Source organism: Coprinopsis cinerea (genome assembly GCF_000182895.1).
Source record: "Coprinopsis cinerea okayama7#130 chromosome 1 map unlocalized cont3.1, whole genome shotgun sequence".
Taxonomy (NCBI): Eukaryota; Fungi; Basidiomycota; class Agaricomycetes; order Agaricales; family Psathyrellaceae; genus Coprinopsis; species Coprinopsis cinerea.
This window is the reverse complement of record NW_003307544.1, coordinates 2,101,703-2,126,565: the sequence shown is the minus strand read 5'-3', so window position 1 is coordinate 2,126,565 and position 24,863 is coordinate 2,101,703. Positions and strand designations below refer to the sequence as shown.

At 51.7% G+C, this 24,863-nt stretch overlaps 9 protein-coding genes across 9 annotated transcripts; 3 read left to right on the top strand and 6 right to left on the bottom strand.

The window, feature by feature from the left end:
• Nucleotides 1-280: 280 nt before the first annotated feature.
• CC1G_03727 (Hob1p) lies at nucleotides 281-2,228 on the top strand (the record flags this gene model as incomplete). Its single annotated transcript, XM_001828881.1, has 10 exons — nucleotides 281-309; nucleotides 360-400; nucleotides 465-572; nucleotides 703-968; nucleotides 1,020-1,109; nucleotides 1,159-1,292; nucleotides 1,347-1,519; nucleotides 1,590-1,984; nucleotides 2,041-2,155; nucleotides 2,206-2,228. 10 exons carry the CDS (start codon nucleotides 281-283, stop codon nucleotides 2,226-2,228), a joined length of 1,374 nt encoding a protein of 457 aa, XP_001828933.1.
• Nucleotides 2,229-2,509: 281 nt separating this feature from the next.
• On the top strand, nucleotides 2,510-3,604 carry CC1G_03726 (iron sulfur assembly protein 1). The gene is made up of 3 exons (XM_001828880.2): nucleotides 2,510-2,869; nucleotides 2,932-3,167; nucleotides 3,238-3,604. The coding sequence occupies exons 1-3, from the start codon at nucleotides 2,525-2,527 to the stop codon at nucleotides 3,311-3,313; spliced, it is 657 nt and encodes a 218-aa protein (XP_001828932.2). The 5' UTR covers nucleotides 2,510-2,524; the 3' UTR covers nucleotides 3,314-3,604.
• A 12-nt stretch (nucleotides 3,605-3,616) lies between these two features.
• On the bottom strand, nucleotides 3,617-5,879 carry CC1G_03725 (hypothetical protein; the record flags this gene model as incomplete). The annotated part of the gene is made up of 4 exons (XM_001828879.2): nucleotides 3,617-4,504; nucleotides 4,562-5,690; nucleotides 5,743-5,754; nucleotides 5,815-5,879. The coding sequence occupies 4 exons, from the start codon at nucleotides 5,877-5,879 to the stop codon at nucleotides 3,617-3,619; spliced, it is 2,094 nt and encodes a 697-aa protein (XP_001828931.2).
• Nucleotides 5,880-6,365: 486 nt separating this feature from the next.
• Nucleotides 6,366-10,161, bottom strand: CC1G_03724 (protein-tyrosine-phosphatase; the record flags this gene model as incomplete). The annotated part of the gene is made up of 3 exons (XM_001828878.2): nucleotides 6,366-8,755; nucleotides 8,889-8,963; nucleotides 9,017-10,161. The coding sequence occupies 3 exons, from the start codon at nucleotides 10,159-10,161 to the stop codon at nucleotides 6,508-6,510; spliced, it is 3,468 nt and encodes a 1,155-aa protein (XP_001828930.2). The 3' UTR covers nucleotides 6,366-6,507.
• A 250-nt stretch (nucleotides 10,162-10,411) lies between these two features.
• On the bottom strand, nucleotides 10,412-15,857 carry CC1G_03723 (DNA topoisomerase II; the record flags this gene model as incomplete). The annotated part of the gene is made up of 15 exons (XM_001828877.2): nucleotides 10,412-10,721; nucleotides 10,775-11,838; nucleotides 11,890-12,126; nucleotides 12,178-12,518; nucleotides 12,571-12,916; nucleotides 12,969-13,154; nucleotides 13,204-13,368; nucleotides 13,425-13,529; nucleotides 13,581-13,694; nucleotides 13,746-14,061; nucleotides 14,111-14,204; nucleotides 14,256-15,198; nucleotides 15,252-15,434; nucleotides 15,535-15,726; nucleotides 15,780-15,857. 15 exons carry the CDS (start codon nucleotides 15,855-15,857, stop codon nucleotides 10,412-10,414), a joined length of 4,674 nt encoding a protein of 1,557 aa, XP_001828929.2.
• A 226-nt stretch (nucleotides 15,858-16,083) lies between these two features.
• On the bottom strand, nucleotides 16,084-19,443 carry CC1G_03722 (ATP-dependent transporter; the record flags this gene model as incomplete). Its single annotated transcript, XM_001828876.2, has 23 exons — nucleotides 16,084-16,119; nucleotides 16,174-16,233; nucleotides 16,283-16,402; nucleotides 16,456-16,559; nucleotides 16,616-16,743; nucleotides 16,797-16,865; nucleotides 16,918-17,079; nucleotides 17,131-17,215; nucleotides 17,274-17,404; nucleotides 17,458-17,517; nucleotides 17,570-17,590; nucleotides 17,651-17,717; nucleotides 17,773-17,832; nucleotides 17,879-17,898; nucleotides 17,951-18,011; nucleotides 18,075-18,315; nucleotides 18,372-18,460; nucleotides 18,516-18,574; nucleotides 18,626-18,704; nucleotides 18,771-18,801; nucleotides 18,856-18,927; nucleotides 18,985-19,036; nucleotides 19,088-19,443. 23 exons carry the CDS (start codon nucleotides 19,441-19,443, stop codon nucleotides 16,084-16,086), a joined length of 2,163 nt encoding a protein of 720 aa, XP_001828928.2.
• A 247-nt stretch (nucleotides 19,444-19,690) lies between these two features.
• Nucleotides 19,691-21,076, top strand: CC1G_03721 (hypothetical protein; the record flags this gene model as incomplete). The annotated part of the gene is made up of 6 exons (XM_001828875.2): nucleotides 19,691-19,709; nucleotides 19,884-19,906; nucleotides 19,965-20,001; nucleotides 20,057-20,120; nucleotides 20,181-20,441; nucleotides 20,503-21,076. 6 exons carry the CDS (start codon nucleotides 19,691-19,693, stop codon nucleotides 21,005-21,007), a joined length of 909 nt encoding a protein of 302 aa, XP_001828927.2. The 3' UTR covers nucleotides 21,008-21,076.
• A 330-nt stretch (nucleotides 21,077-21,406) lies between these two features.
• On the bottom strand, nucleotides 21,407-23,186 carry CC1G_03720 (hypothetical protein; the record flags this gene model as incomplete). Its single annotated transcript, XM_001828874.2, has 5 exons — nucleotides 23,146-23,186; nucleotides 22,779-23,095; nucleotides 22,267-22,724; nucleotides 22,054-22,212; nucleotides 21,407-21,784 (listed from the first exon to the last, which is right to left on the bottom strand). Exons 2-5 carry the CDS (start codon nucleotides 23,017-23,019, stop codon nucleotides 21,407-21,409), a joined length of 1,236 nt encoding a protein of 411 aa, XP_001828926.1. The 5' UTR covers nucleotides 23,020-23,095; nucleotides 23,146-23,186.
• Nucleotides 23,187-24,024: 838 nt separating this feature from the next.
• On the bottom strand, nucleotides 24,025-24,739 carry CC1G_03719 (hypothetical protein; the record flags this gene model as incomplete). The annotated part of the gene is made up of 2 exons (XM_001828873.1): nucleotides 24,025-24,450; nucleotides 24,503-24,739. The coding sequence occupies 2 exons, from the start codon at nucleotides 24,737-24,739 to the stop codon at nucleotides 24,025-24,027; spliced, it is 663 nt and encodes a 220-aa protein (XP_001828925.1).
• Nucleotides 24,740-24,863: the final 124 nt, after the last annotated feature.

Genomic DNA, 24,863 nt, shown 5'->3' with positions numbered 1-24,863 from the left:
AGCTGACGTCATCGTGTACTTTTGACTCGGATAGGGTCGAGAATCGCATACCCCGGGATCTCATTATTGACAGTAATATTTTATATTCATCCAGCAGTTCATAAAATCTTGATCCTTGTAGTGGAGGAAGGTGTCCTGGGGAGGAGGCCAACTTTTCGATCTTGGCCTTGGTCGTGGGAACTGTAGATGCCGACAAGGAATGCTGTGTGATCCAGAATCCGACGGCGACAAGCGCTGCGGGCTTCACAAGCCTTCTTGTCCTACAACCACCTCATTCACGATGAAGGGAATAGGGAAGGCATTGGCGAGGTAGGCAGCTGCACGAAACCTTGAAGGATCAGCACTGATTCTCGTTGCAGGACGCCGTTCGCGGTGACCAGCCGGATTGGCATGGCAAAGAGTACGCTGAAATGTGTTTCACGCCCATTCCGAACCATCCTGACGGTCTCGATCACAAAATACAGAATCCTCCGACCCTGAATTCGATGACTGGCATAAACAGTTTCAGGCTATAGAGCAGGGAACTGAGAAATTGCTCAAGGACACCAATGCATTCGTAGATGCGGTTACATGTGTGTCCATTTGGCGTCTATCCTTCCGTACTGATATGGATTGCTTCCCTTATGACGTTGGCGCTTTCAACCGTTTGACTCTGCAACGTTTTCGATTTTAACCCTCGAATTCGACCATTCGTGTGACCAGCTTTGTTCACCTCGTCTTCCGGTTTTGCAACCCATTTCGCCGTCATTTTCCAGCCCATCCAAGGGGAATTCGATCTCCTCGGAAAACACCCCGATGCTACTCACACCATTCGAAATGTCACCCAATACCAGAATGCTATGGAGGAGATGCAGCAGTTGATCAGCCCAGAGTTGGAACTTATCACAACCAGGATTCACGCCCCTCTCAAGGAGTTCCAAGCTATCGTCAAGACCATCCGCAAGACGATCACCAAGCGTGATCATAAGGTTTGTTCCGCCCTTGCCTCCTTCTGGATCCCGCTGACCTTATTCCTTTAGCTCACGGACTATGACCGATTCAATAACTCCCTGACGAAACTGAGGGATAAGAAGGAGAAGTCTCTTAGTGACGAGAAGAACTTGTTCAAGGTGAGATTATGGTCATCCACTGTTCTTGTATCGACTAACATTGAGGCAGCTGGAACAAGACTTTGAGATTGCGACCAACGAATACGAGTACATCAACACCGCGCTGAAGCAAGATTTGCCGAGGTTTATGCAACTTGCGACAGCATTTATTGATCCTCTATTCAATTCCTTCTTTTACATGCAGTAAGTGACGATGGCTGTATCTTATGGAGGCACCTATTCACGGACCCGGACCAGACTCAACATCTACTATCTGTTGTTGGAGAAGATGCAAAGCTTTGCCGACAACTGCAAGTATGACATCACGAACGTCCCTGGCGCAGAAATCCAGTACACGTATGAATCGAAGCGGACTGATGCATGGGAAAGGATCGAAAGCCTGAACATCGTCAAGCGAATCATCTCAGTGTGTGAGTGTCTTCGTTGAGCTGCTCCCTGTCCCTGTGATAGCTGACCAACGACTTTGCTTGGCGTTCACAGCCCGTCTTGTGCAAGCCCAACGCGCGCAAGGAGGGGGAGCTGGGATCAGTCGCGCCAACACCGTTGCCAGCTCTTCATCGTCCTATTCATCGCGCCCCGCGCCTCCGCCGTCCCGTACCGGATCGTCGGCAGCAGCCTATAAGAAGCCCCCGCCTCCTCCTCCTGGATCGTCATCGCAATATGCTGCACCTCCACCGCCCTACACACCTGCGTCGGCATCTGCAAGCAGCTCGGCTGGACACCTCCAAATGCCCACTCCATCGCTTGCGCGCTCTCCTTCTGCCGCATCTAGTGTTGCGGCTACGAAGCGACCTCCTCCACCCCCGCCTCCGCTGAAACCCAAGCCGAAACCAGTGGTTGTATATGTTACTGCCTTGTACGATTTTGATGCCCAGGTGAGCACTATGGTTCCTTCTCGTTGCCTGCCGTTTGCTAAGGCTTTTTTTTTCAGGCCGAGGGAGATCTTTCCTTCCGCGCTGGTGATCGTATAGAATTGGTTAAGAAGACCGAGAGCCAGGAAGATTGGTGGACTGGCAGACTAAATGGTCAGGAGGGTATCTTCCCTGGTGAGTCTCCTTGCTATTAAAATCATAGTTTCTGATCTAACACACTACAGGTAATTATGTGCAAGAGCAATAAGGGACGAGACCATTGGATAGAACTAGTCGGTTTAATAAACATGTTATTAAATAACGGCGTGAGGTGTATCCTTGTCGAAAACTGAACTATGATCACCGGGCATTTCGTTGGCGCAGGCCACCAGCGCTTGTTGAATGGTGCAGCCCGGGTTAGGGTTTTTCCTTCGGAATAGGTGGGCTCTGATTGGCCGACACGGAGCATTAACCGGTGACTCAAGCAAGGACAAACAAAGGAAATCAGTCCGAGTCCAGATTGACTGAACAGCAGAGTCCAGCCCTGCTCGACCACCAACAGCCATGTCCTCTGCAATCACCAGAGTTTCCTCATCGTCGTTGCGGACAGCGACAAACTCACTTTCATCGTGCTCTCGTCGACTGAAACCATGCTCCTCGTCGTCCGTTTTCACCCGAAGGGCCATGATGTCGGCTCTTCGCTCGCAGACATCGGTTCATGCACCAGCGCCCCAGTCACTTGCAGACTCGCCTAGTTCCTCGGGGCCCTCAAACACCGTTCCAATAGATGCAACAACAAGAGTATCACACGACTCAAGTGCACCACAGACTGCTGGTCGTCCACCGGCTGCACCGAAAGCTACGAAACCAAGACCCAAATTACGTTCCACGAAAGCCGCGCTTACTATGGTACGTTCCTCCATTGTCTATGAGTCATTCAGTCATCTAAGAGGATACAATGCTGTTAACAGACCCCGGGCGCTGTCGAGCGGATACGAATGCTACTTAACAGCCCAACACCCCAACTCATTCGCATAGGCGTCCGGAATAAAGGATGTGCCGGCATGTCCTACCACCTAGAATATGTGGACAAACCTGGAAAGTTCGACGAAGTCGTCGAACAAGATGGAGTACGCGTTCTAATTGATAGTAAAGCGTTGTTTTCTATCATCGGGAGTGAGATGGACTGGAAGGAAGACGCGCTAAGGTACGCCATCGTACGAAATTTGCCCTACCCCGCATTTGAACTGATCTTTGTCCTCCCCTTCGTTCTCTAGTTCCAAATTCGTATTCAAGAACCCCAATATCAAGGATGCCTGCGGTTGTGGAGAGTCGTTTACCGTCGGTTCATGATCCTCAAACCCACGGACTTTGTCCCCACTGTTCTCCCCCATTCTTTTGCTATCTTACCACAATCTTTACCCCCACTCGCTATTGCTTATTCGATTTACTCATCTACCGACGATTACCGACGATGTATCCATACCGCACGGACTCTTTTTATCGCTATTCATAGATGCCTTTGTATTACCATTCGCAATAATCATTCGATTCTCATCTGGAATTTCATTCACTTGGCTCACTAACTAGTTAATAGGGTTGTATGTAGTATGATACAGAACATGGGTAAATGCGTTCTATCGATGCGAAGTGGTGTCATTGCCGTGGCGGGCGGGTATTGAGGGTCATGGCGGCGAATTGCTCCAAGGAGTTGACATAGATTTGAGTGGTCCCATTGGTTTGTGAGTCGTAGCTAGGGGGTGGGGACATGGGGGATCGGATTGGTAAGGTAGCGGGACCGCCTCTGTTACCCCATGATAAAGGGTGACTCGAGTCTGCGTATGGATGGGGCTGAGCAGGAAGATGTTCTGACCGCCGCTCATTGGAACCGGAGGGTTTATGCAGTAGTGCCTGAACCTGCCTTTCCGAGGGAGGTGGATTTGCGGTCCCTGCCGTTCCTTTCAGGGTTACTGAGTCGGCCCCACTGACTCGAGTGGTAGTTTCAGATCCTTCAGCTCGACGCTCAGCTATCGCAGAATCGACGCCAGATATTTTGGCAGTCGCCGCATTCGCCTTCCTGAGCTTATTCGGACCCTGCGCTCTGGCAACTGGGGGTAAATTCGTGTTGACCTTGGGTGCATTCTGATTCATGGTATCTCGAGTTTTGTCCATTGGCCGCGGTGACGGGCCTGACGGCTGTCGAATGTCGTATTCCTGAGTGGGGTTCATTACGACGAGTGGAGACCCCGAATTGGATGATTGAAACGACTCTCCCGGAGAAACGCTCGCTGCGTAGCTAGGAGGCTCGTCCAAAGCTGGTGGTGAAGTTGCCAAATCCGGACCATGATCCAGAGAGGGAGATTGATTCGTTGGGACAAGGGTTAGTTGCAGGTTCTGGGCGGGGGTCGCCCATTGTTGTATGGACGATTCGGCATATAATGTGGCGGGATCGAATTCGTCTTCGGGTTGCGGCTGGGGCTGGGAGGCAGTTATAGCCTGCGCAATGTTGTAGATTTGGGGAGGGGCGAAGGGTGCACCTTGAGGCTGGTGGCAGAATACCATCAGCGAATATGATGCAAATACAAGAGACAAACCAATTACCTTTTTCTTGAGTACTTTACGGGGAGGCTTGGGTGAAATCGACGGAGAGGCGGAGGGGGCACTCTGGCCGACGGGTGTGGTCTGAGGGAGTAACGGCACGGACTCGCCTTCACGACTCGCTTGATTGGACACCGCTGATGAGACATGGGGGGATGTTGAGGACTCTGGATCCGGGGAAGACGCGGTCGGAGAAGACGCCTGGTCCGGGACATAGAAAGAATCACGATCGTAGGAGAGCGCGGTTTGAGAGAGGGACACTGGTTGCGATTGAAGAAGCGACAACTGATGCAGGAGGTTCGCTTGATTATGTTGTGAGGGCGGACGGACAACTTGAGATGCTTGATTATAAGTGGGTGAAGGCGGAGTCTTTCGTTGACTGTTGGGCGTTCCTCGAGCTCTCCCTGCTGGTGGAAGGAAGGGAAGTTGCCATTGGTTGTCCGCGTTAGATACACTCCTTGCCCGAGGTAATACGTCTTCAACGGTCTGGGGTGCTGTAGTATGAGACGCGGCCGTCGAGGCGGATGGAGTGGTCGTAGTATGGGCGCTTATTAATTTTGGCCCGCCATGCGGAAAGAGACCGACTTCCGGTTGCCCTGACCCAGAAGGGTTTTCCGGAGAGGTCGAGACAGAACTTGTAGGAGGGATGGGGACCTGAGGTAATGGCCTCCCAGAGGACCGCGAATCTGAACGTGGAGAGGGACCGCGCGTTGTATTGGGATTCGCCCACGATGGTTGTAGCGCAGTTTGAACAGGTGAAGGTGATAGGCTTTCGGATTGAGGCTTCGGCGTCGCAGATGCAAATGCGCTCGCGTACAGCAGTTGTGCGTACGTCCGTGACTGTGGATGCCCCTGCGCCTGCAGGGCTTGGCTGAACGGAGACTCGTTGGTGGGAGGAATCTGGATGGGCGAACTTGATAAACTCGAGGGATAGCTGGTGGGTGGCGATCCTACAACACTGGAACCCCTCGATCTGATTCCTTGGCCCGCAGACATGGAGCTCGAAGCAGGCGACGTCGATGTCGAGGGCAGAGATCGCGATTGCGCCGGCGATAAAGTTGGTGAGTGGGCAATGCTTCCAGGGCGGACAAAGGTTACAGTTGGTGGGCTTGTCTGGAGATTAACATAGTATCTGAGAAACAGTTAAGGTGGCAGATAATCGTGCACGGTAATCTGGATCTCACGAGAGGTTTCGTCTATGCACTCGGATTAGTAGCATGCATTCGGTTGCAGACAGCCTTTTTGCATCCACTCACTTGTGGTCCCAGTGTTCAGTCCAACCAGGTGGTAGAGGGTTGTCGTTTAGAGCTTCCTGGTTCATACTAAGAGATGCAATCGATACGATGTCATGGGTAGAGAAACGCCCAGCAAGCGGAGCGCCAGAGAAATAACAAACGAGCCGCCTATTATTGGTGCCACACCGCAGGGGACAGCACCCAAGAAGGCAATAATAATATGAAAGATCTGATAGCCCAGCTGCACAGCAGTGTACGGTGCCTGGGGCGTATGACAGCGCGAACGAAAGCACATAAGCGCCCAGATAACCCTTGTGCAGCGACACAACTTTCATCGGCAAGTTCCACAGCACCTCCCTCTGGCTGGGTTGGTTAACTGGCTTTAGCGAGAGACAAGGGGTGATGATAAGAAATGTATTAAGTACAAGACACGTAAATGCCAGTCAGGGAGAATAAAAGTACAGGGAAGCGGTGATGCCAATACGAAACGAGACAGCCAAAACCACGAGAAAAAAAGATGCGATAAAGCGTGGAATATATATGTAGTATGAACCCAAACTGATACGTGGAAACAAAATGAATATTATAACGTTCGTCCAACAAATCCTAGAATGTTCCTGCAATCCCGATAATAGTATTAAAGAGAACAAGAACGACATTCACGACAGAACATCGTCCGCCTTTCAAGGAGGCAAGAGTAGTTTCGATGCCTCGTCATCGATGGTGAGAGATGAGTGCTGGCATGGGTACAGATGTGTTATCCTCAGGGTTGCGATGCTCCGCAGCCGGCGGATGAGTATCCGAGGGTTTCCTCTTGATGCTGGGGCGCTTCGACAATAGCACCTCTCCTTGCATGCCTTCCTTCAATAACTCGGTCGGACTCGCACTCCTTTTCCCTCCTGTCGAGGCGCCAGAAACACCCTCTCCACCAGAATCTGTTGACAATGCCGTCTGTACCTTGAGAGGGGTCCGAAGGTTGACCGACCCTCGCGCGGGCGACGGCGAAGGCGGTCTTGAGGATGAGGAATCAGCCCCTGCACATCTCCTCTGCGAAGGCGACCTCGACGGAAGATGGGAAGAAGACACAGATGAAGAGCGGGAGTGCGACCGCCGCTGCGATGCCAATCGACCTGGTGCTGTCTTGGGTGGTACTGGTCTAGTCTTTTTGCCATCTCGTCGCTTCTGTCTCGTAGAATTCGCATTGGAACTGGCCATGAAGCTCGCGCCCTTCTCGCCAATCCCTGCTTGCCTGCCAGCCGCTGCCTCAGCCTGCTCCTTCTCGTCGTCCAAGATCATCAAAGCGCCTTCGATTATTGCCATGTGAACGAAGACATATTGCCGAAGGCTCTGGCACAGGCTCATCCTCTGTTCCCGCATGTCCTGGATGACTTCAAGTATCGGGTCCTCGTAGTTGTCGAGGGAAGGCGGTGTGGAAGTCCCATGGAGCGGCCGAGGGTCCTTGTAATCGAAGGTCTTCGTGTTAGGAGACTCCACCACGGAAAATGTATACTTGTCGTCATCGCTGCAACCCTTGTTGGAGAAGGACATTCGCGCATCCAAACCGGATGTCGAAAGAACCGGGGCAGAGGGATTAGGATGGGAAGATAGATTGAGGGATAGACTCGGAGGCGCTCCTGCCCTCTTCATGAAAGACGACGTCATCGATTTCGTTGCGGAGCTTGGTCGCGCAGGGACCGATTTCGTTCTTTCTCGTGGGTCATCCGGTAATGATCCTCGAGCCATTGGCTTGCAAGGAGGGGAGATCCGGTCAGTTGGAGGCGTTTCGGGAGACACAGATGTTTCCAGGGAAGAAGGATTCACCTCGTTACCACTACCGTTCGTGCTTGGGGTTTGGTCTCCTGTGGAGGAATCATCAGAGCTGGAGCTACTGCCCTGAATGGTAGTGGTAAAAGGTGGGAGTTTTGCGGAAGAGACACGTCCTCCTCGGATGGAGGTCTTGTCCACCCTCATTGGAGATGGCTGGGGTGGGCGGGGAGACTTTCGAGCCTGTTCCATTTCCGCATCGACGGTCTGGGCCCAGCGTATAGTGCTCTGGAAAGAGGGAGCAGAAGTCTCTCTGGAAAGAACCATGGAAACGACGTCAATCTCCGAAACCTCTGAGGTTGGTGGAGGTGCATCGCTATTATCGTCCACGTGCATGTCCACGTCGTTAGAGGGATGATCGGCGACAGCGCCTGCCAAAAGCATTGGTTCGGTTTGCGTTTCTGGCGGAGCTTGCGGGGCAGTTGAAGCCGCTTTCACTTCAATGGGGGGTTTGGAATCAACGACCATGGCTTCATCATTGGCCTGCGCCTTCTTGTGAACATCTCGTTTGATAGAGTCCAGGATGGCATCGACAGCGATGAAGCCTCCAGTGCGACCAACACCTGCGCTGCAATGGAGGAGAACGGGGCTATTCGCCCCCATTGCGTGCTTGGCAATGCCCGTCTTTTCGTCCAAGTCCAAGACATTGGGGGGTGAATCGGGATATCCGGACGGCGTAGGTTCGTCTCTGTTGCCGGTTTCGATGACCGCTTCTTCGACCTGCTTGATCAAACCGAGAAGACCTCGAGGATCGTCGGGAACATTCATGTCCGGCCATTCCAAGTATTGTAGGTGAATGATTTTGCGAGGTTTGGCGTCGGGATAGCCGGTATGAGAAAGTTCAAATACGCGCTTGATCGTTTCCGACTTGTGATAGTGATGGTGTTTGTGTGTAGTGCTGGACGAGGGATTGCCGTGAGGGTAGCGAGGGCGGGTAGAACGTGCATCAAACGAGGAATAGGCCGAGAAGAACCCAGCGGGCTCTTCTGACGAGTCGACCACACCGGTCGTCGACACCAACTTTAATCGCAACGGTCCGAATGCGTCGTCCGCCCAGTACGCACCGCATTTCACCATGGCACCTTCTACCTCTCGAGTGAGCATGACAATTACATGCACGTTTTGTTCCCAACATAATCTGGAAACTAGTCAGAAAGCGGGATCCAGAACGGACATTTCAGGATACTCACGTCCAGAAATCAACAAAAGTTGCTGGGAGAGGACCTTGTGTAGCAATATAGCGTTTATTCGTCCCGAGGGGCTGCACGTACGACGCGTTGACATAGTCGTCATCCTTATGGCTCAGCTTCACTCGGGCATGCTCGAATGGCCATATGTGACGGTACCTGATGATTGCATTGGTAAAGTGAATGAAATAGGATAAGGAGGACAAGCTAACCTATTCTTTGCACCTTTCTCTACGCCTGCAGTTATGCTGAAGGGAAAGAGGTTCTTTGACTGGCCTGCCTGCTGGTCACCGAAACCACTCTCCTTGGAATGATGTTCCATGATACCCATCAAACGACGCTGCTCTGCCAATTCGATGCGATAGAACTGCATGGCAAGGGTCTCTGCGCCGTGGTCCACGACTGACTGATCTGGACCGGTATCGTCATCGGGGGAATCTTCTGATGATGAATCGAAACATGCGGGGTGGTGGTGGGAGGGGCACTTGCCAGCACGCATGGCGATTCGTTTGAGCCATGGAACTGGGAGTTCATGTATTCTCCGGCGCACACGGCGAGGTAATCGAAGAGGTATTCGCTCAGTGATTCCGTGGGAAAGCTCCACATTCTGACGGATGGTGTCAAAGAACGGATTGGCTGCGTGCGACGAGACCGATGTCGATTGTATTTGCGAGGCGGGTTTATCTACCAGCGATGGCGCACGCTTGGACGTTGCTGGGTTGAGGGGTGCGTTGTGCATGGCCGTCGATGACAAGGAAAATGCTTGTAGGGGAAGATGTCGAGTTCGGAGCACGGAAGAGTTGTTGCTGGAAGGTGTGGAGGCAGCGGTGCCATCGTCCTCTTCATCCTCCAACTCGTTGTCCGGCGTCGGTGGCCTGGTATCGATCATATCCCTCTTTTCTCGCCAAACTGACTGAAACCCGCCCTTGAGCCAAAACAATTCCCCCTCGAAGCCGTCATTCTTGAACTTGCGGAGAAGGCCAAGGATGTTGGAGTTTTCGGGGATGGAGTGGGCATCGGCGTCGTACACGACGATCCGTTTCGCTGAGCGCCATGCAGAGAACCTTGACCGAGCATGCTTGGACGGCAGCATTGCTGCCAGGCGCTGGAGAGAGAAAAGTGGTCGTTTGAGAAGGGTCGAGGGGACTGAGAGGGAGACGGCCGACGACACTCTGGCTGACGAGTAGGCAGCATGGGGTCGAATGTCGAGGACTAGAGTGTCGGGGTCGTCGAGGAGGGGGCTGAGTGCCGCTGGAGATATTGAAGGGAATGTGGCGGACGACGAGGAGGGCGTTGTTGAGGGTGGGTTGGGTGAGGAAGTGGAGGGCGGAGCGAGGATGAATGCAGGCTGGATCATGATTGGTACCTGAAAGCGCTTGTTAACGGCTCGTTCAAAGGCTTCGACATGGTCGAGTGAAGGGTTCAAGTTTGGGTGGTGAGTTCCGAAAAAGTCCATAGAAATTGGACGTAGAGATAAGCGCCGACGTCGCTCGAATGTCGAAGAGCTTTGGGTTCTGGCGGAATTTGGGTCGGAGTAGTAAACCTAACTCGATTCCAATTCAATTATGTAAATACAAAAACTGACGTCATCTACGGTCTAGACCTTCTCACTCATCATCAACGAACATCGATGAATCTCCCTCGCCCTCTTCATCCGACACAATCTCCACATATTGCTTCGTTGCTCCCCGCGCCGCACGAGCTGGCCGGCTGCTCGCCGCACGCGGTGCAGGCACATAGTCTTCCTCATCGCTTGACTCGCTCAACTTCTTCAGCACTTTCTTCTTCGGCGGAGAAGCTGGCTTCATATTCTTCGAGATTTTCGCAGTCGCTTTGGGCTTCCCGAAAAAGTCGTCAATCTTCTTCTTCACTGCAGGCTTCTTGTCGTCATCGTCATCGCTGTCCGAGATGGCAGGGCTTTTTGCATCGTCATTAGCATCAGACATGAAACATGATTCATCTTCACTTACCTCTTCCGTTTGCCCACTGCCTTACCTTTCCCTTTCGTTGGCACAACCTCAATATCAGAGTCAGAGTCCTCGACTTTCGCCTTCTTGGAAGTAGGTTTCCTCTTGGTCGATGGCGCGGGATCGCTGTCGTCGTCGTCGTCGTCGTCGTCCATACTGAGCTTCTTGGTCGCGGCCCGCTTGGCCCCTGCCGCCGCCTGCTTGGACGCTGGTTTACGCGGAGGTGGCTTGGGAGGATCGCTGTCGTCATCGATCTCTACAACATCCTTGTCCGGCGCCTTCCCTTTGCCCTTGGGCGCGGGTTTGACAACCAGCTCTCCATATTCTCCGCCGTCGTCATCATCGTCGCTATCAGAGTCATCCAGCACAGGCTTCCTCGCTGCCGCCCGCCTAGGCGCTGGTGGCTTCTTGTCAATGGCCATATCGTCGTCCTCCTTCTTGGTCGATGACGAAGCAACTGGTCTCTTGGGTTCAGCCGGTTTCCGCTTCGCCGCAGCGTTTGGTTTGATAGGCACAAAGTCGTCGTCGTCGGAATCTTTGCCCCTTCGTCCCATACCGATGGACTTGCGAGTCTTGAGCGTCCTTTGCTTGCGCTTCTTGCCATTAACAGCACCGCCCTCGCCCTTCTTCTGCTCGAAGATCATGCAGTCCTTCTCCCACTCCTCCAGGAACTTGTCCAAATCAGTGTTCCACAGATCTGTAGGAGATTTCTCGAGCAACGCCAAAAGCTCCTGTTCCTTTTCGTGCGCCTGTTGCTTCAGCTTCTCGATCCTTTCCCTCGTCAAACTGTAGATAGCCATTCCCAGCAAATAGTCAAAGTCCGTCACGGCTTCAGAGCCACTTTCCTCCTCCTCGTCTTCGGACTCTTCTTCTTCCTCATCCGGCTTAGCGGTCTTGGTTTTGGCCACTTTGGGGAAGGGGCGGAAATTGAGCTTACGGAGCTCGGCGACGATGTCGGCTTTCTTTCGGTTCGACACAACAAGCTCCTTCTTGATGATCATCTCGATGAATCGAATTTGGTTGTTCAGTTTATCGTAGGCTGTTGAGAGTTCGAGGGCTTGGTAGTCCTACAGTCCTCAGTTAGAAAATGACGATAGTGGAGCTGAAGTAAATCTTACCTTGCGCTTCTGGTAATAGGCCAGTCGCATAGGGTAGAAGTCTTTCAAGATCTCCTCGGGCGTTTCGTACTTTTTGATCTTGCCCTCGAAGTCGAAAAGGATCATGTTCGTGGTGCTGACTTTGGTGGTCAAACCGAAGAACTCGACAAGGCCCTTCTCCTCCGCCTTCTCGAGGTCCTTAGGGTTCATCGTCACTTCGAAGAGGACATTCAAGTTGTCGTGGTGTTCTTTGAAGTCCTACCCGATCAAGTTAGCATTATCAGAAACCGAGTAACCAAACCCACTGACCTTAACCATGCCAGCATTCTTGACCACGTCCTTCTTCCCATCCTCATCCTTATCCTTGTCCTTATCCTTGTCCTTCTTCTCCCCGGTGATCATGGCCTCCAACTCGTCTTTGAATGTACGGGTCCACTTGTGGATCGGCAGTTCGGAAATCTCCACCGTGGTGTCGTTGATCTTGGTCGCAACACCAACGACGTCGTATTTGCCCTTACCGGTAGGCCTGACCTCGCCTTTGAACCCTCGCCACCAAGGGGTCATTGGTTCCGGCTCCTCCTCTTTCATCATTCGACGGAGATTGGCCACGATGTCAACAGGGTTGTAGGGAGGGATGTTGGTACTCCAGCCTGGAACCTGTGTCAGAATTCGACGGGCGAAGAATGAAACAACATTTCCCACCTGTTCCGATACCTTCTGCACCGTTAATCAACACCATGGGCACGGTCGGCATGTACCACTCTGGCTCGATGGGGACGTCATCGTCCTTAAGGTAGTTGAGAAGTGGGTCGTCGAAGGGATGGTAGATGGCACGTGTAATGCTTTTGGCGTTCGTGAAGATGTAACGTGGGGCAGCATGATCTTTTCCACCAATCTCACGCGTACCGTACTGACCGTTGGGTGAGAGAAGGGCCAAGTTGTTTGAGCCCACATAGTCCTGCGCAAGGTTGATGATGGTAGCTGCCAAACTGGCTTCACCGTGGTGGTAGGCAGCGTGTTCGGAGATGTAACCAACAAGTTGAGCGACCTGTAGTCAACGTAAGTGGTATTCAGTTGGAACTAAGAGCGAAGATCTCTACCTTGATTTCCTTCTTCAGCTTACGCTTGAAGCAACCCCAAATGACTTTACGTTGACCAGGTTTCAGGCCATCAGCAATGGACGGAATTGAACGAACGTTGTCCGCCATCGAGAAAAGAATCAACTCCTTGTTGATAAACTCGGAGTAAGGGATTTCCTCCAGGCGGTGGTCGAGGAAGGTTCCAGGCTGCGAAAAGGTCAGTCAAGGTTCATGGGGGTGTCTTCCAGCCAATTACCTTGAATTGGCGCAGCCACTCCTTACGCTCGTCAGCCTTCTTCTTGCTGAACGCCAGGTCGATGAGTTCACGGTCCCCTTCTTGCGTTGGTGCGAATGGAATCATGTGTTTCTCCATTTTGCTGAAGTACTCTCGCGCGTCCTTATCCTCGCTGGTTCCCAAACCCTATTGATGATGCTCAGTGAGGTTCGCCTAGCATGGTCGCAATGAAGAACTCAAACCTTGTAGTACTTGGATTCCCACTTTCTGGCATCTGGTGTCTCTTCCAACCACTGCTCATATTCGGGGATGGTGAAGAAATCTTTGACTTTGTTGCCTTTCTTGACCTGGGGAGAAGGGTGAACGGGAGGCAGAATGAGGATGAACGAAAAACATACCCTGACAATGGGTGTGACGAACTCGACGAGGAAGTCAGGGATTTTCAATAAAGAGGGATAGAAGTGGTCCAAGAAGTTGATAATAAGGCCTTTGATATGAGAACCGTCGTGATCCTGGGAGATGGTCAGCGTATGCATGACACTTCGAAGGAATATAACAAATACCTGATCAGTCATAATCATCAATCTCCCATACCGGAGACTGGACGTGTTGGTATAGTCTTTGTTGTGTTGCAGACCCATAATCTTCTTGATATTCTGGATTTCTTCGTTCTTCATGATTTGGTCATGACGGGCTTCTCGTACATTGAGAAGCTTTCCGCGGAGTGGGAAGACACCGAAATTGTCTCGACCAACCACTCCGAGACCAGCGATAGCCAACGCTTTGGCAGAGTCACCTTCTGTGAGAATCAAGGTGCAGTCCTGCGCGTGGCGTGTACCAGCATTGTTCGCATCGGAAAGCTTGGCGAGACCCAGTAGCCTGCGACACGATTTAGCCTGACCCCATACTTTATGTGGGGGAAACCCACCTGCTACGCTTGGTTCCATCTGCCCGCTTCATCTGCTGGTCGGCCTTGAACTTGGCCCAATTCAGCACATTGTCGACGATGCCCGATTTGGCGACTAAAACCGGACTCAGTGCTGCGCTAACTTCCAAAAATCGACATTACACACCCTTCTTAATGAACTCGTCAGAGATGGTGGGTTTCGACCCAAATTTCGACGAGGGCAGTGTCAGGAGCTCCTTTGTTTGACTGTCGAAGGTGGGGTTCACGATGAGCGATTTGACGAATAGCCACATGTGGTTCCTAATCTGGGCAGGCTTGACTGTTGCCCCCTTGTTCTTCTTCGAAATCGAGGTAACGAGTGCTTTGGAGATTTGGTCCGCGATGTAGTTGACGTGCGTACCGCCCTTGCTTGTGGCAATGGAATTGGCGAAGGAGACATGTTGGAAGGTGCCCTCCGTGGAAAGGGTATATGCGATCTCCCAGCGGTCGGATATTTGTTCGTGGATCACGGTTTGCTTCGGCTGGGCAGCTCCTCCCGACTTCTCGGCGGCAGCTTCCTGAACAGAGCTGACGTACATCTCGACGTATTGCTTGAAGTTCTTGATCTTCAGGCGCTCGTCGTTCAGGAAAACCTTCACGTCTTTGACCGTGCCCGCCATGTCGAAAACGCGTCGTTTCAGCAGGCTGACCGTGTCTTCGTCAATGGAATTCATGCCAAAGCGTTTCAAATCTGGGCGGAATGTGATGCGCGTGTATTCTTCCCCTCGAGTGTTCTTGGTGATTTTCGCTTTTCCGCACTTCGACATGTTATCCGTCCATGTCTGCTTGTACTTCTGGGAGGTGTTCTTGTCGGCGGTCTCGACCGTGAATTCCAGTGAGTAGATGTTGGCGAGCTTGGCACCATAGCCGTTACGGCCTCCAGTCAATTTCTTCTCGTCGTCGTCGTAGTTGGTGGATGTGAGAAGGTGACCGAAGATCATCTCTGGGATGTACATCTTTTCCTTGGAGTGAATTTCAATCGGGATACCGCGACCATTGTTGTAGACCGAGATTGTGCCTTCCTCTACGTCGATAGTGACCTTTAGCGTGTCCATGGACGGGTCATTGATCTAAAAACGCGTCAATCAAGAGAGAAGGGATATGTCAATGAGAAGTCCTGAACCTTGTTGTCGGCAGCGTTCACGAGAATTTCATCCACAATCTTGAAGAAGCCGGGGACATATTTCACTTCCCGGTGGACCATCCGCTTGGTCTCTGAGTCGTACGTCCACATTGGCGTGGTTATGGTCTCAATGCTTCCAATGTACGAATCAGGTCGCTTGAGGATATGTTCGAGTTGCGTGAGCTAATGGAGGTAAATTTAGCTGGTGAGCCAATGAGTACAATGATGATGAGCATGCCTTCTGGTACATTTCCGACGTCGATTTCTTCTTATTCTGCCCAACAGGCTCGTCCGGTTCTTCCTGCCGCCTTGCGGTAGACGTCGGTTCATCCGTGTCCATGCCACTATCCTCGTCCTCGTCGCTGTCTGCTGGTTTGGCAGCAGCCTTCTTCTTCGCTGGCGCCTTGCCTTTCGAGGCATTGGCTGTTGACTTGGGTTTCGGGGCTGCCTTCGCCTTTGTTGCCTTCGTGGCCGTCTGGAACACGATGTATTAGTTCTAGCGAGCCTCGAGGCCCAAACTCAACATACCTTCTTCACTGGGACATAATCGTCAGATTCTGAACCAGAAACGTTGTTGAGATTGTAATCGTCGCTTTCGGAGTCCATTGTTGAAGTCGTTCAACTCTAAGCAGGGTGTATGCAGAACGCGTCTGGTCTGCGTAACGTTGCAATTCTCGAAAGGATCCCACGTGAACAGTTAAACGCGTTCTGATCTTGGCATCGCTTAGCATACCATCGGGTGCAATACCCGGAGCGACTGAAAGATAAATTGCTCAAGCTTGTACTCTAGTAAATCGTAGATAACATTGTAGGTAAGTAACAATATGCAATATTAAGGCTTGCTCTTGACATTGCTGACAATGAGTTTCTAGAAGGGATTGGTGAGCCACAGGCCTGAACCACTGCGAGATGGGATACTAACCTTGTATGCCTGCACGTCTCCCTTAAATTTGGTCACAGTTCCGTCTCCGCAGACCCACAGCTATAATTGCTGTAAGTAGATTGACCTTTCAATGTACTTACGACCTTACCTCTTTAGCAACAGATGTAATGAACCTCTCGTCGTGAGAGATCAAGATAACGCCGCCGTTCCAAGCTTGAAGTGCTTTCATCAACGCGTCCAAACCTTCGATGTCGAGGTGGTTGGTAGGCTAACGCGGAGAGTCAGCTCAGGGAGTCACGAGAGGAACCTGGCTGGGCCTACTTCGTCAAGCAAGAGGACATGGGGGCGTTGAAGGGAAAGGAGTGCGAAGGCAACACGCGACTTTTGACCTCCAGAAAGGGTTGCTATTGGTTGCAAACTGAGAGCTGAATTAGATAGTGAACGCAAGGGAACCATCTGACAACATACCCTGTCATTCCACTGATTTGGAAGTTACCCAAGTGGCTCCTGTATTCTTGTTCCGTCCTTCCAGGGAACTTGGAGGCTAAGAATTGAACAGGCGACATGGTGGGGTCGAGGGTGTCGACATGGTGTTGTGCAAAGTAACCCCTTCAGGGAAAAGTCAGCATTAGGGCCGGTGGAAATACAGGAACAAAACCTACACCCGGAGGCGTCCGTTACGAGTGACATGACCCGATAATGGTTGAACCTCGCCAGTTAGGATCTTAACTCTGTGGGCATATTAGCACACACGCGTGAAGAATAGCATAAAATACCCCGCACAGTGTCGATTTACCAGCACCGTTCGCACCGACGATAGCCACTCTTGAGTCGAGGCCAACGTCAAAGTAAACGTTCTTGAGAATCAGTTTGTCTGGCGTATACCCAAACGTCACCTCTGACATTTGCAGCAGAGGGGGTGAAAGCTTGTCGGTTTCAGGGAATCTGGACCACAGTTCTTAAACCCACACTTGTGGACGAAAAAAGAGCGCTCACTTGAATGTCTCCGACTCTTCCTCTTCTGGTGGCTGCAAGTCAGGCAACTTCTCTAAAATTTTGATCTTCATCTGCGCCTGGGCCGCTGGAGGATACATGAATAATCGCAGTCGAAGTTTTAAAAAACGGTTGTAAGTGCTCACCGCGATTGGCATTATATCGCCAGCGATCGATGAAGGCCTGTAGATGTTTACGATAATCCAACTGCGCCTCGTACTCCTTTCGCAAGTTGCGGTCACGCTCGGACTTGGTCGAGTAGAATTGAGTAAAGTTTCTATAATTTCAATTCAGACACTGCGGAACTGTCACCATAATACGCTGCCTTACCCTTTGTAATAATCTAGGCGGCCAGAGTGCTGGTGAACGATGTCGGTGGCAACTGCATCCCTGGTAAATGGTTAGCCAAAACGATGGGATGGCAGATGGTTGCGCAGCGTACAGGAAAGCTCTGTCGTGAGATCTTTGAACGCCGACAAGTCAGTACCAATGCCAGACAACGTGCGACACAGGACAGACATACACGACGAGAATTGTTCCTGGCCACGTTTGTAGATAATCTTCAAGCCATGCCAAGGCATTCAAATCGACTATAAACCTCCCAGTAAGGCTTGTGGCTAAGCTTCACTGAGGAAACAGACGCACTGTGATTGGAAGGCTCGTCGAGCAACAGAAGTGCTGGCTTGAGAAGGGTGTCAGGATCAGCTGCAGAAACGAATAACCGTTAGACTCGCCTTGACGAAAAGGGCACGGGCCAAGGCAAGACGCATTCTGATTGTCGTGTCAAATCGAGCACTCTGCATACCAAGGTCGTTGTACATACCTCCATCCACCACTGAAAGATTTCGTCGGCCGCTGTTGATCTGCTTCATCGAATCCAAGGCCTGTAAAGAAGATGCCAGAATGGGACTTCCGCTGCGGAAAACATAGAAACAAAGAAAACGCACCTGCCAGTAAGGCCGCTGCGCGTGCTGGACCACTGGCGGCGTCCATTTCTGCGAGTTGGGCGTGGACCTCTGCAAGGCGTGAAGAGAGCTCTTCACGGGCATCGTCAAAGCGTTTCTCATCATTCTCGGATTCCAGCTCAGCGAGTTGCGTATCCAGGGATGCTTGCTCCTTCAACAAATGGTCTCTCCATACGTCGGCCTTGAGAACTGAGTCGATGGCTTTGGTGTCGTCGCCAACGATCTGCGAGGCAAGCTGGCTCAGCTTGTGACAAGGGCATGAGGAGGGACGTCACTAACTTCTTGTTCCACGAATAGGATGGTAATATGCGGGGGGATAGGAACCTCACGCATGGCGATGTGGCGGAGCAAGGTAGATTTACCAATACCTGAAACATAATCCGTGAGCTGAATACTCCAATAGTCATGCCAGGAACCACGTACCGTTGCGACCAATGAGACCATATCGCCGTCCGTGAGCCAGGGTAAGACTTGCACCAGACCTTTGGATAGTCGTTAGACAGAGTCTTTAGCGGACGAAGTGACAGTCGTACAGGATTCGGTTGGAACCGAAACTGACATCGATAGAAGGGAGGTGGATGTCCTTGCTCTTGTTTTTCGCATTGGCGGCCGCTTCCAGAGGATTGATCTATTATTGGACATTAGGGAGAAGCTTTCATTACAAGGTAAGGATCCTACTTGCCTTCATGAACATCTCCTCGTACGTTTGCTGTCGAGTTTGGGGTCAGTAAAGGCCGACAAAGCGACAGGAGCTGTGCGCTACCTGTTTCTTGTGCGCATCGAGGAGCTTTGAACCTTCGTACAAATCTCTCCTTGCGCGTTTTTCGATCTTGGCCTGTAGTCATCGCGGTTCAGATGTGGCGAAAACAAAGCAAAAGAGCGAATCCCATACCCTCAGCTTGGCTTCTTGCTTTTCGAGCTTCTTAACATCGACCCGAGATGCCCTGTGTCGTGGTAAGAATCTGCACCATCCTTTGAGGTTGACTTGTACTTACTTCCCCTTGTTAATACTCTCGAGATCAACAGCGTCGTTTAGAACTAACGTCTTGGAAAGAGCAGTCTTGCTCATATCCATAACTTTATCCAGTTTCTGCAGCTTGGGCTGGTTCCTGCTTTTTTGTCGCACTTTGAGCTGGTCTTCGAGCATGCTTTCCAGTTTTTGCATGAGAGCATCTAGCTGCTGACGCTTCTCGTCTCCCGCCACTGAGTGGAGGATTTCGCGGCCAATCTGAAGGACGTCCTCGTCTTCTCCTGCATCATCAATGAGGTAGCCCGCAAGATACTGGACGATGATCTCTTCAGTGCCCGGGAAGGCGATGCGGATTTCTTCTGCGATCTCTTGCTCTGACATGTTAGTGAAGGTGAGGGATCGAGTTATAAATAGGCGTGAGAAGTGGATTGGTCCTGATCATCTCTGACCGTCAAAGATCATCATTCACCGCTAGCCAAGGTCACCTTGCCTACGATCTATGTAATGGCCATACAGGCTACTACATATACCGCCTGCCCTGTGAGGCTCGGCTGGCTCTCTTTTGCCTTCCTTCCTCGTCGCTGGGCGACTTTTTAACTTTCTCTGCCAATGGCGATCCGAATCGACAATGGCGACCCTCAAATTCGGTACGAGGCAGAGGTCCCTTCCTTGAACTGGACATCAAATTTCCTTTGTCGAGAACACTGCGCTGGCCTTGAATCCTACAGGCAGCAGATAACAGATGTAGCCTTCGATGGTGAGATCCTCTGAAGACTGTTTCTGACGGTCGGTCTGGAGCACCTTGGCTTATACCTTTTCAGGGACCTGGCATACCGCCCGAGGGGTGCGTCAATACTGCACACGCCAGTCTCCTGACCCATCTGACTATAATTCTCTACAAGGGCGGCCGCACATCCAATGCTACCTTGGAGTTTGAAGGTCCGTCCACCATCCCACCGCGCAGCCGCGAGTCGTCTCTTATCCAACTTCGTAGGTTCGAGGATTGCAGCATCGTTCATCGTATTCAAAAGGGATTTGGAAGGTGTACCAGCAGGGAGGTATGAAAGCATTACCAGGTCTCAGTGGTCTACTCGTTTGACATTATTTTACCCCAACAGCGTAACAGACGTTCTCCTTGAGTTCTACGTCGACGACCAGCTCGCGAGTACAACTTCACTCACATGGAATAGTGCTGTAGCAGCAGCCAACCTGGACGCCCAAGAGGCTATCAACCAGGACATCAGATTCGTTCACAACCTGGTGTTCTTTAACAACACAGTTGCCCCCGGAAAGCGCGTTTTCAGAGTCCAGTATAACCCCCTTGGAGGGGGAAGGACCGAGCGCGATACATCTTTGGCTTTGGATTACTTTGAATACGTGTGAGTACCACGGCCGGCGGCATCGACTCAATTAATCATTGTCCTCAATGGTCTGGTTCAGCCCTCTGGTACAAGTTGCGGTACCCCCCAGTGACCCGACGCCCACAACGCCTATCGCCACAGCTAGGAGTACTACCGATGTAGGCAAGATTATAGGACCCATCGTAGGGGTGTTTGCCGTCCTCATTTCCGTGGGCTGTGGGCTGTTTTTCTGGTGGCGAAAGCGGTCAAAGCAGCGACGCCGGACCCGCTTTTCTACCTTCCGATCTGGATGGACGGACGGGCTCGCTAAGAGTCCTCCGCCTACAACTGTGGCCCCACTGTCGGGGATCACCCACACATCACCAACACCGTCGAGCAGGCTCTCGTTTACAACTTTGTCGTCCTTGTCGATATTTTCTCGACCTGGGATGGACCTACAGGGGTTTGGGTCGCCTGATCTTGGTGAAAAGCAACATTCACGGTCTTTACGTACTTCGACCATATCTGCCTCGCTTTCTTACACATCGTACGAACAGCAATGGCAGGGATTTAGTATGGACGCTTCAGGGAGGATTGTTTCATAACTCTCAAGTTGTATCGAGCCCGGAAGACTGTATCTAGTTCGTTTTCAAGAGCATTGATCGATACTTGGCACGTCCACAACACGTTACTCTGCTTGTACCGCTTTACCAACCACAGCCATACAATGGGCACCGTGCTGCCAACCAAGCCAAGTGTGTGCGTGGGAGTGACAACCAATCCGCCTCAATAAAAGCGCATCACACCCAAGGTCAGAGGAAAGGAGAGCAAGCAAAACCGTCTCGATTTTATTGCCAAAGAAATGCCAGCTTCTAGCTGCGAAATGAAGGTCATGGAAATGCGTAAACTACAACTGTGCGAAAGCGAATGGATGAAGGTGGAAAGCAACTAAAATGGTATACGGGGAGCATCTAGATCACGGTCCGTTCCAACATTCGCCAGGCCTACAGCTGAGCGCGAGCGGCATGACGCCTGGGGCGATTGAAGCCCCCACGTCCGTTGTTATTGAAGCCGCCGCGGTTGAAGCCACCGCCGAAGCCACCGAAACCGCCGCGATTTTGACCAAAGCCGCCTCGGTTTTGGTTATTCTGCTGTCCCCCGTTGTTGTTCTGTTGACCATTGTTGTTGCCGTTGTTCTGCTGACCGTTGTTGCCGTTGTTTTGCTGGCCGTTGTTGCCGTTGTTCTGCTGACCGTTGTTGCCGTTGTTCTGCTGACCGTTGTTGCCGTTGTTCTGCTGGCCGTTGTTGCCGTTGTTCTGCTGCCCGTTATTGCCGTTGTTCTGCTGGCCACCATTGTTGTTCGGTTGGTTTCCTGCAGTAAACTAAAGATAACGGTCAGAATAATCGGCATGGTGGAAAGGATAGGTGTATAAAAGCGAACCGTGAGGCAGACAGGTCAACAAGGTTGCCTCAACGGTTGTGTATCTAGGATGTTATCCGGACATGTTGCGTTCATAGCTCTGTCCAGTTCATCTTATACACAGGGTACGCGCTGGCTTTGCATGACCGGACAACGCTGGGTGTCCGCGCAGGCCAGGCCCAGAGAAAACAACGCATTTGCTTGGAACAAAACAAGGGGAGGAAGACTCACGTAGACACAATCGTCCAATGCACCGTGCTGAGCAACGGGAACAATGGCGGGCTGATGATTTGAAGCAGCGTTGATAGAGCAGAGACGATAGACACCCGCATCAAGACCGTCGGTGACATCAGCGGTCAGGATGCCGTTATTGGCAACACCGTTCAGACCCTAGTAGCCCAAAATCAATACTTTGCCACACGCGGACAAGGATCAACCACCAACCTTGAAGAAGGCGAATTGACGGGGGTTGGTGGGAGTGGTTTGGTCGAGCGAGTCCAACTTCTCAACAACAACGTGCGAATGACCAAGGATGATTCCTTGTCCGTTGAGTTGCTGGGGAGCAGCAAAATAATTCTGAGCAGCATTAACAAAGTTACCAGTCGCCAGATTTCTGATCGCCATCTGGATGGTGAACTGCTGGTTGGGGGTAACAAAACCGCCGTTCGGTGGGAACACGAACTTGGAGGAGGGCATGTTGTCAACGTTGGGGATGATACCAATGGGAGCAGGGTTGCACGATCCTGTCTGGATCTGCTGTCCATTGGTAATGGGGAGGTCAGGTCGAGTGAGGCAGAAATTGATGAAGTTGTTGGTGGAGGTTAGGGAGCGCACTTGGCCTTCGGCGGGAACGTCTTGGCCATCGTTGGCGAAGCCCTGAGCGATGACTCGGGGGTCGAGGGCTGGAAAGCAAGGTTAGTTAGATGGCGGCCTCATCGCAGATGGTGAGCGCTTACTCAAAGAGGTTTGAGGATCCCCTCCCTGGCCTCCGTTGTTCTGACCGCCGTTGTTGTTGTTGTTTCCACCGCCGTTGTTGTTTCCACCGTTGTTGTTGTTGCCGCCGTTGTTGTTGTTGTTTCCTCCGCGGTTGTTGTTATTTCCTCCACCTCGTTGGCCCTGGGCGCCAAACTGGGCGTTGACGGGAACTAACAGAGGAAGGAGGACCAACAAAGAGCACAAAGTAGTGGGGATCTTCATTGCGAAACTTTAGAAGGGAGTTGACTTCTCAGAAGTGAAAAAGAACGTGAGCGAGGCCGAGAAAATTGGCAAAAAACTGAAGGGTGGTTAGTGCAAGGACATCACTACTAGGCGCATTGAACTCACAAACGAGAGGAAAAGCCAGGCAGCACGGCTGCAAAAAAGGGGAAGTCGAACGAAGAGAAGGGGTGAAGAAGGGGATGAAACGAAGTTGGGATGCGGAAGCTCTTATATATAACAGTTCTGGGCAGGCATCAGGGGAAGACAGATGTTACCACGGAAACTGGAGAGATGATACAACGAACCAATCACATCGCTTCACCGTTCTCTCACGCCGACACCCGGCGACACTGGAACTCTTCTATTCTGCCTCGCGCACTCTCAGAGACGTCTCGGTTCGCCACTGTCAACCTTTGAGTAAGAATTGGGATGGTGTGTGCAAAAATCGGCACTTACAGCTGCAAAAAAAACGCTCCAAAGACATCCGATTGCGAGTCAGCGTGTGGAATACAGCTCTGAACCAAGGCAAAGGTACAGCTACCCAGAACAGAGGTACATCTCAACGTGTTCCCACCTGTCATCACCGTTTCCAAACGATCTCCACAAGGCCGCAAGCTGAGGCCTATTTATAAACAGGATTGCATTCACAAAGAACCCTCGGCCTTGTTACCAACAAGTACGCAGGTCTGAAGACTTACACCAACGCTGCAACTAGAACCTGCAGTCGAGAGATGCGAGTCGAAAGAGCAATGAGCCCCAAGCTACATACAGACAGAATTCTCGTTGATACTTGATAGGCCCGTAGCCAAAAAGCCAAGTCCGTAATGATGATGATCTTGCCAATGGGATGCTTACAGCACGTCGTCCAATGGCAGGAGAAAAATGCGCCGACATACATAAGATCGTTAAGGTAACGCCGCATGAGGTCTGATAGAGAAAAGTGTATGTTGGTTGAGAGCCAGGTCGAGGGGGTATGGCGGTGCACGAACCCCCGGTACTGCATCCTCAATATTTGTTGCGGTTGCCCTTCGCCTTCTCCACAGCGCACATGAAGGAAGCCAATGTGTCAACTTCTTCGCGGCCATTTATCGACATGACTTCCCGGAAATGCTTCTCGACAATACTGGCAAGCACGTTGTGGAGGTCTCCGATTTCTGCGAGGACAGGTGTTCGATACGGTAGGTCTTCGTCCAACAACCGAGAACTCCGGCGACGTTGGCTCTGCTCCCTTGATTCGCGTCGCGGTCGGTTCGCGGGTGTCTGGGAAGGTGGTGGACTGGGCGGTCTCGACATTTGTCGTTGGGGATCGGCCAGTGCCCCTGGATATGGTGGGTCTTCTGCAGAGAGCGGTGACGGGCTAACAGGCGGTATGATATCGAACTGTGTCATATAGCGGTAGAGAACTTGTGTCGACATTTTGTTGAACTCGACCTGTGATATCAATCAACAAGGATAGAGTAGCACGCTCTGAAGTAAATCATACCAGCGACAATTTTGGTTCCACCTCCACGACAGCATCTTTCTTCGCAGCAAGCTGCGCTGCAGGTTCTGCTCGTTTTCGTTTTGTCCTGGGCTCACCGTCCAATTTGTCAACCGCCTGCCTCTTTGCGCCCGCTCCACCAGTTGAAGTCGATGGTCCAAAATATGACGCGTCATCGTTGACTTTCTTTCGAGCTTGAGTTCTTGCCCGGGAGGCTGAGGCTTGTCCGGTGGCTGACATGGTTAATGGCAGAAGGCAGTCTAGGGCTGACCAGCGGCTGACCTCACAATTACAGGCGCCGGCATCTAAACCGGCAACTCAGTTTATCTATTTCAGCACTCGAGATCGACCCAGGAGCTTTCTT

Bases quoted from the DNA above. Each gene is read 5' to 3' on its own strand.
- CC1G_03726 (XM_001828880.2), top strand. From the start codon at position 2,525: ATGTCCTCTGCAATCACCAGAGTTTCCTCATCGTCGTTGCGGACAGCG. The intron at 2,870-2,931 runs GTACGTTCCTCC...TGCTGTTAACAG, and splicing joins CGAAAGCCGCGCTTACTATG to ACCCCGGGCGCTGTCGAGCG. The intron at 3,168-3,237 runs GTACGCCATCGT...TTCGTTCTCTAG, and splicing joins TGGAAGGAAGACGCGCTAAG to TTCCAAATTCGTATTCAAGA.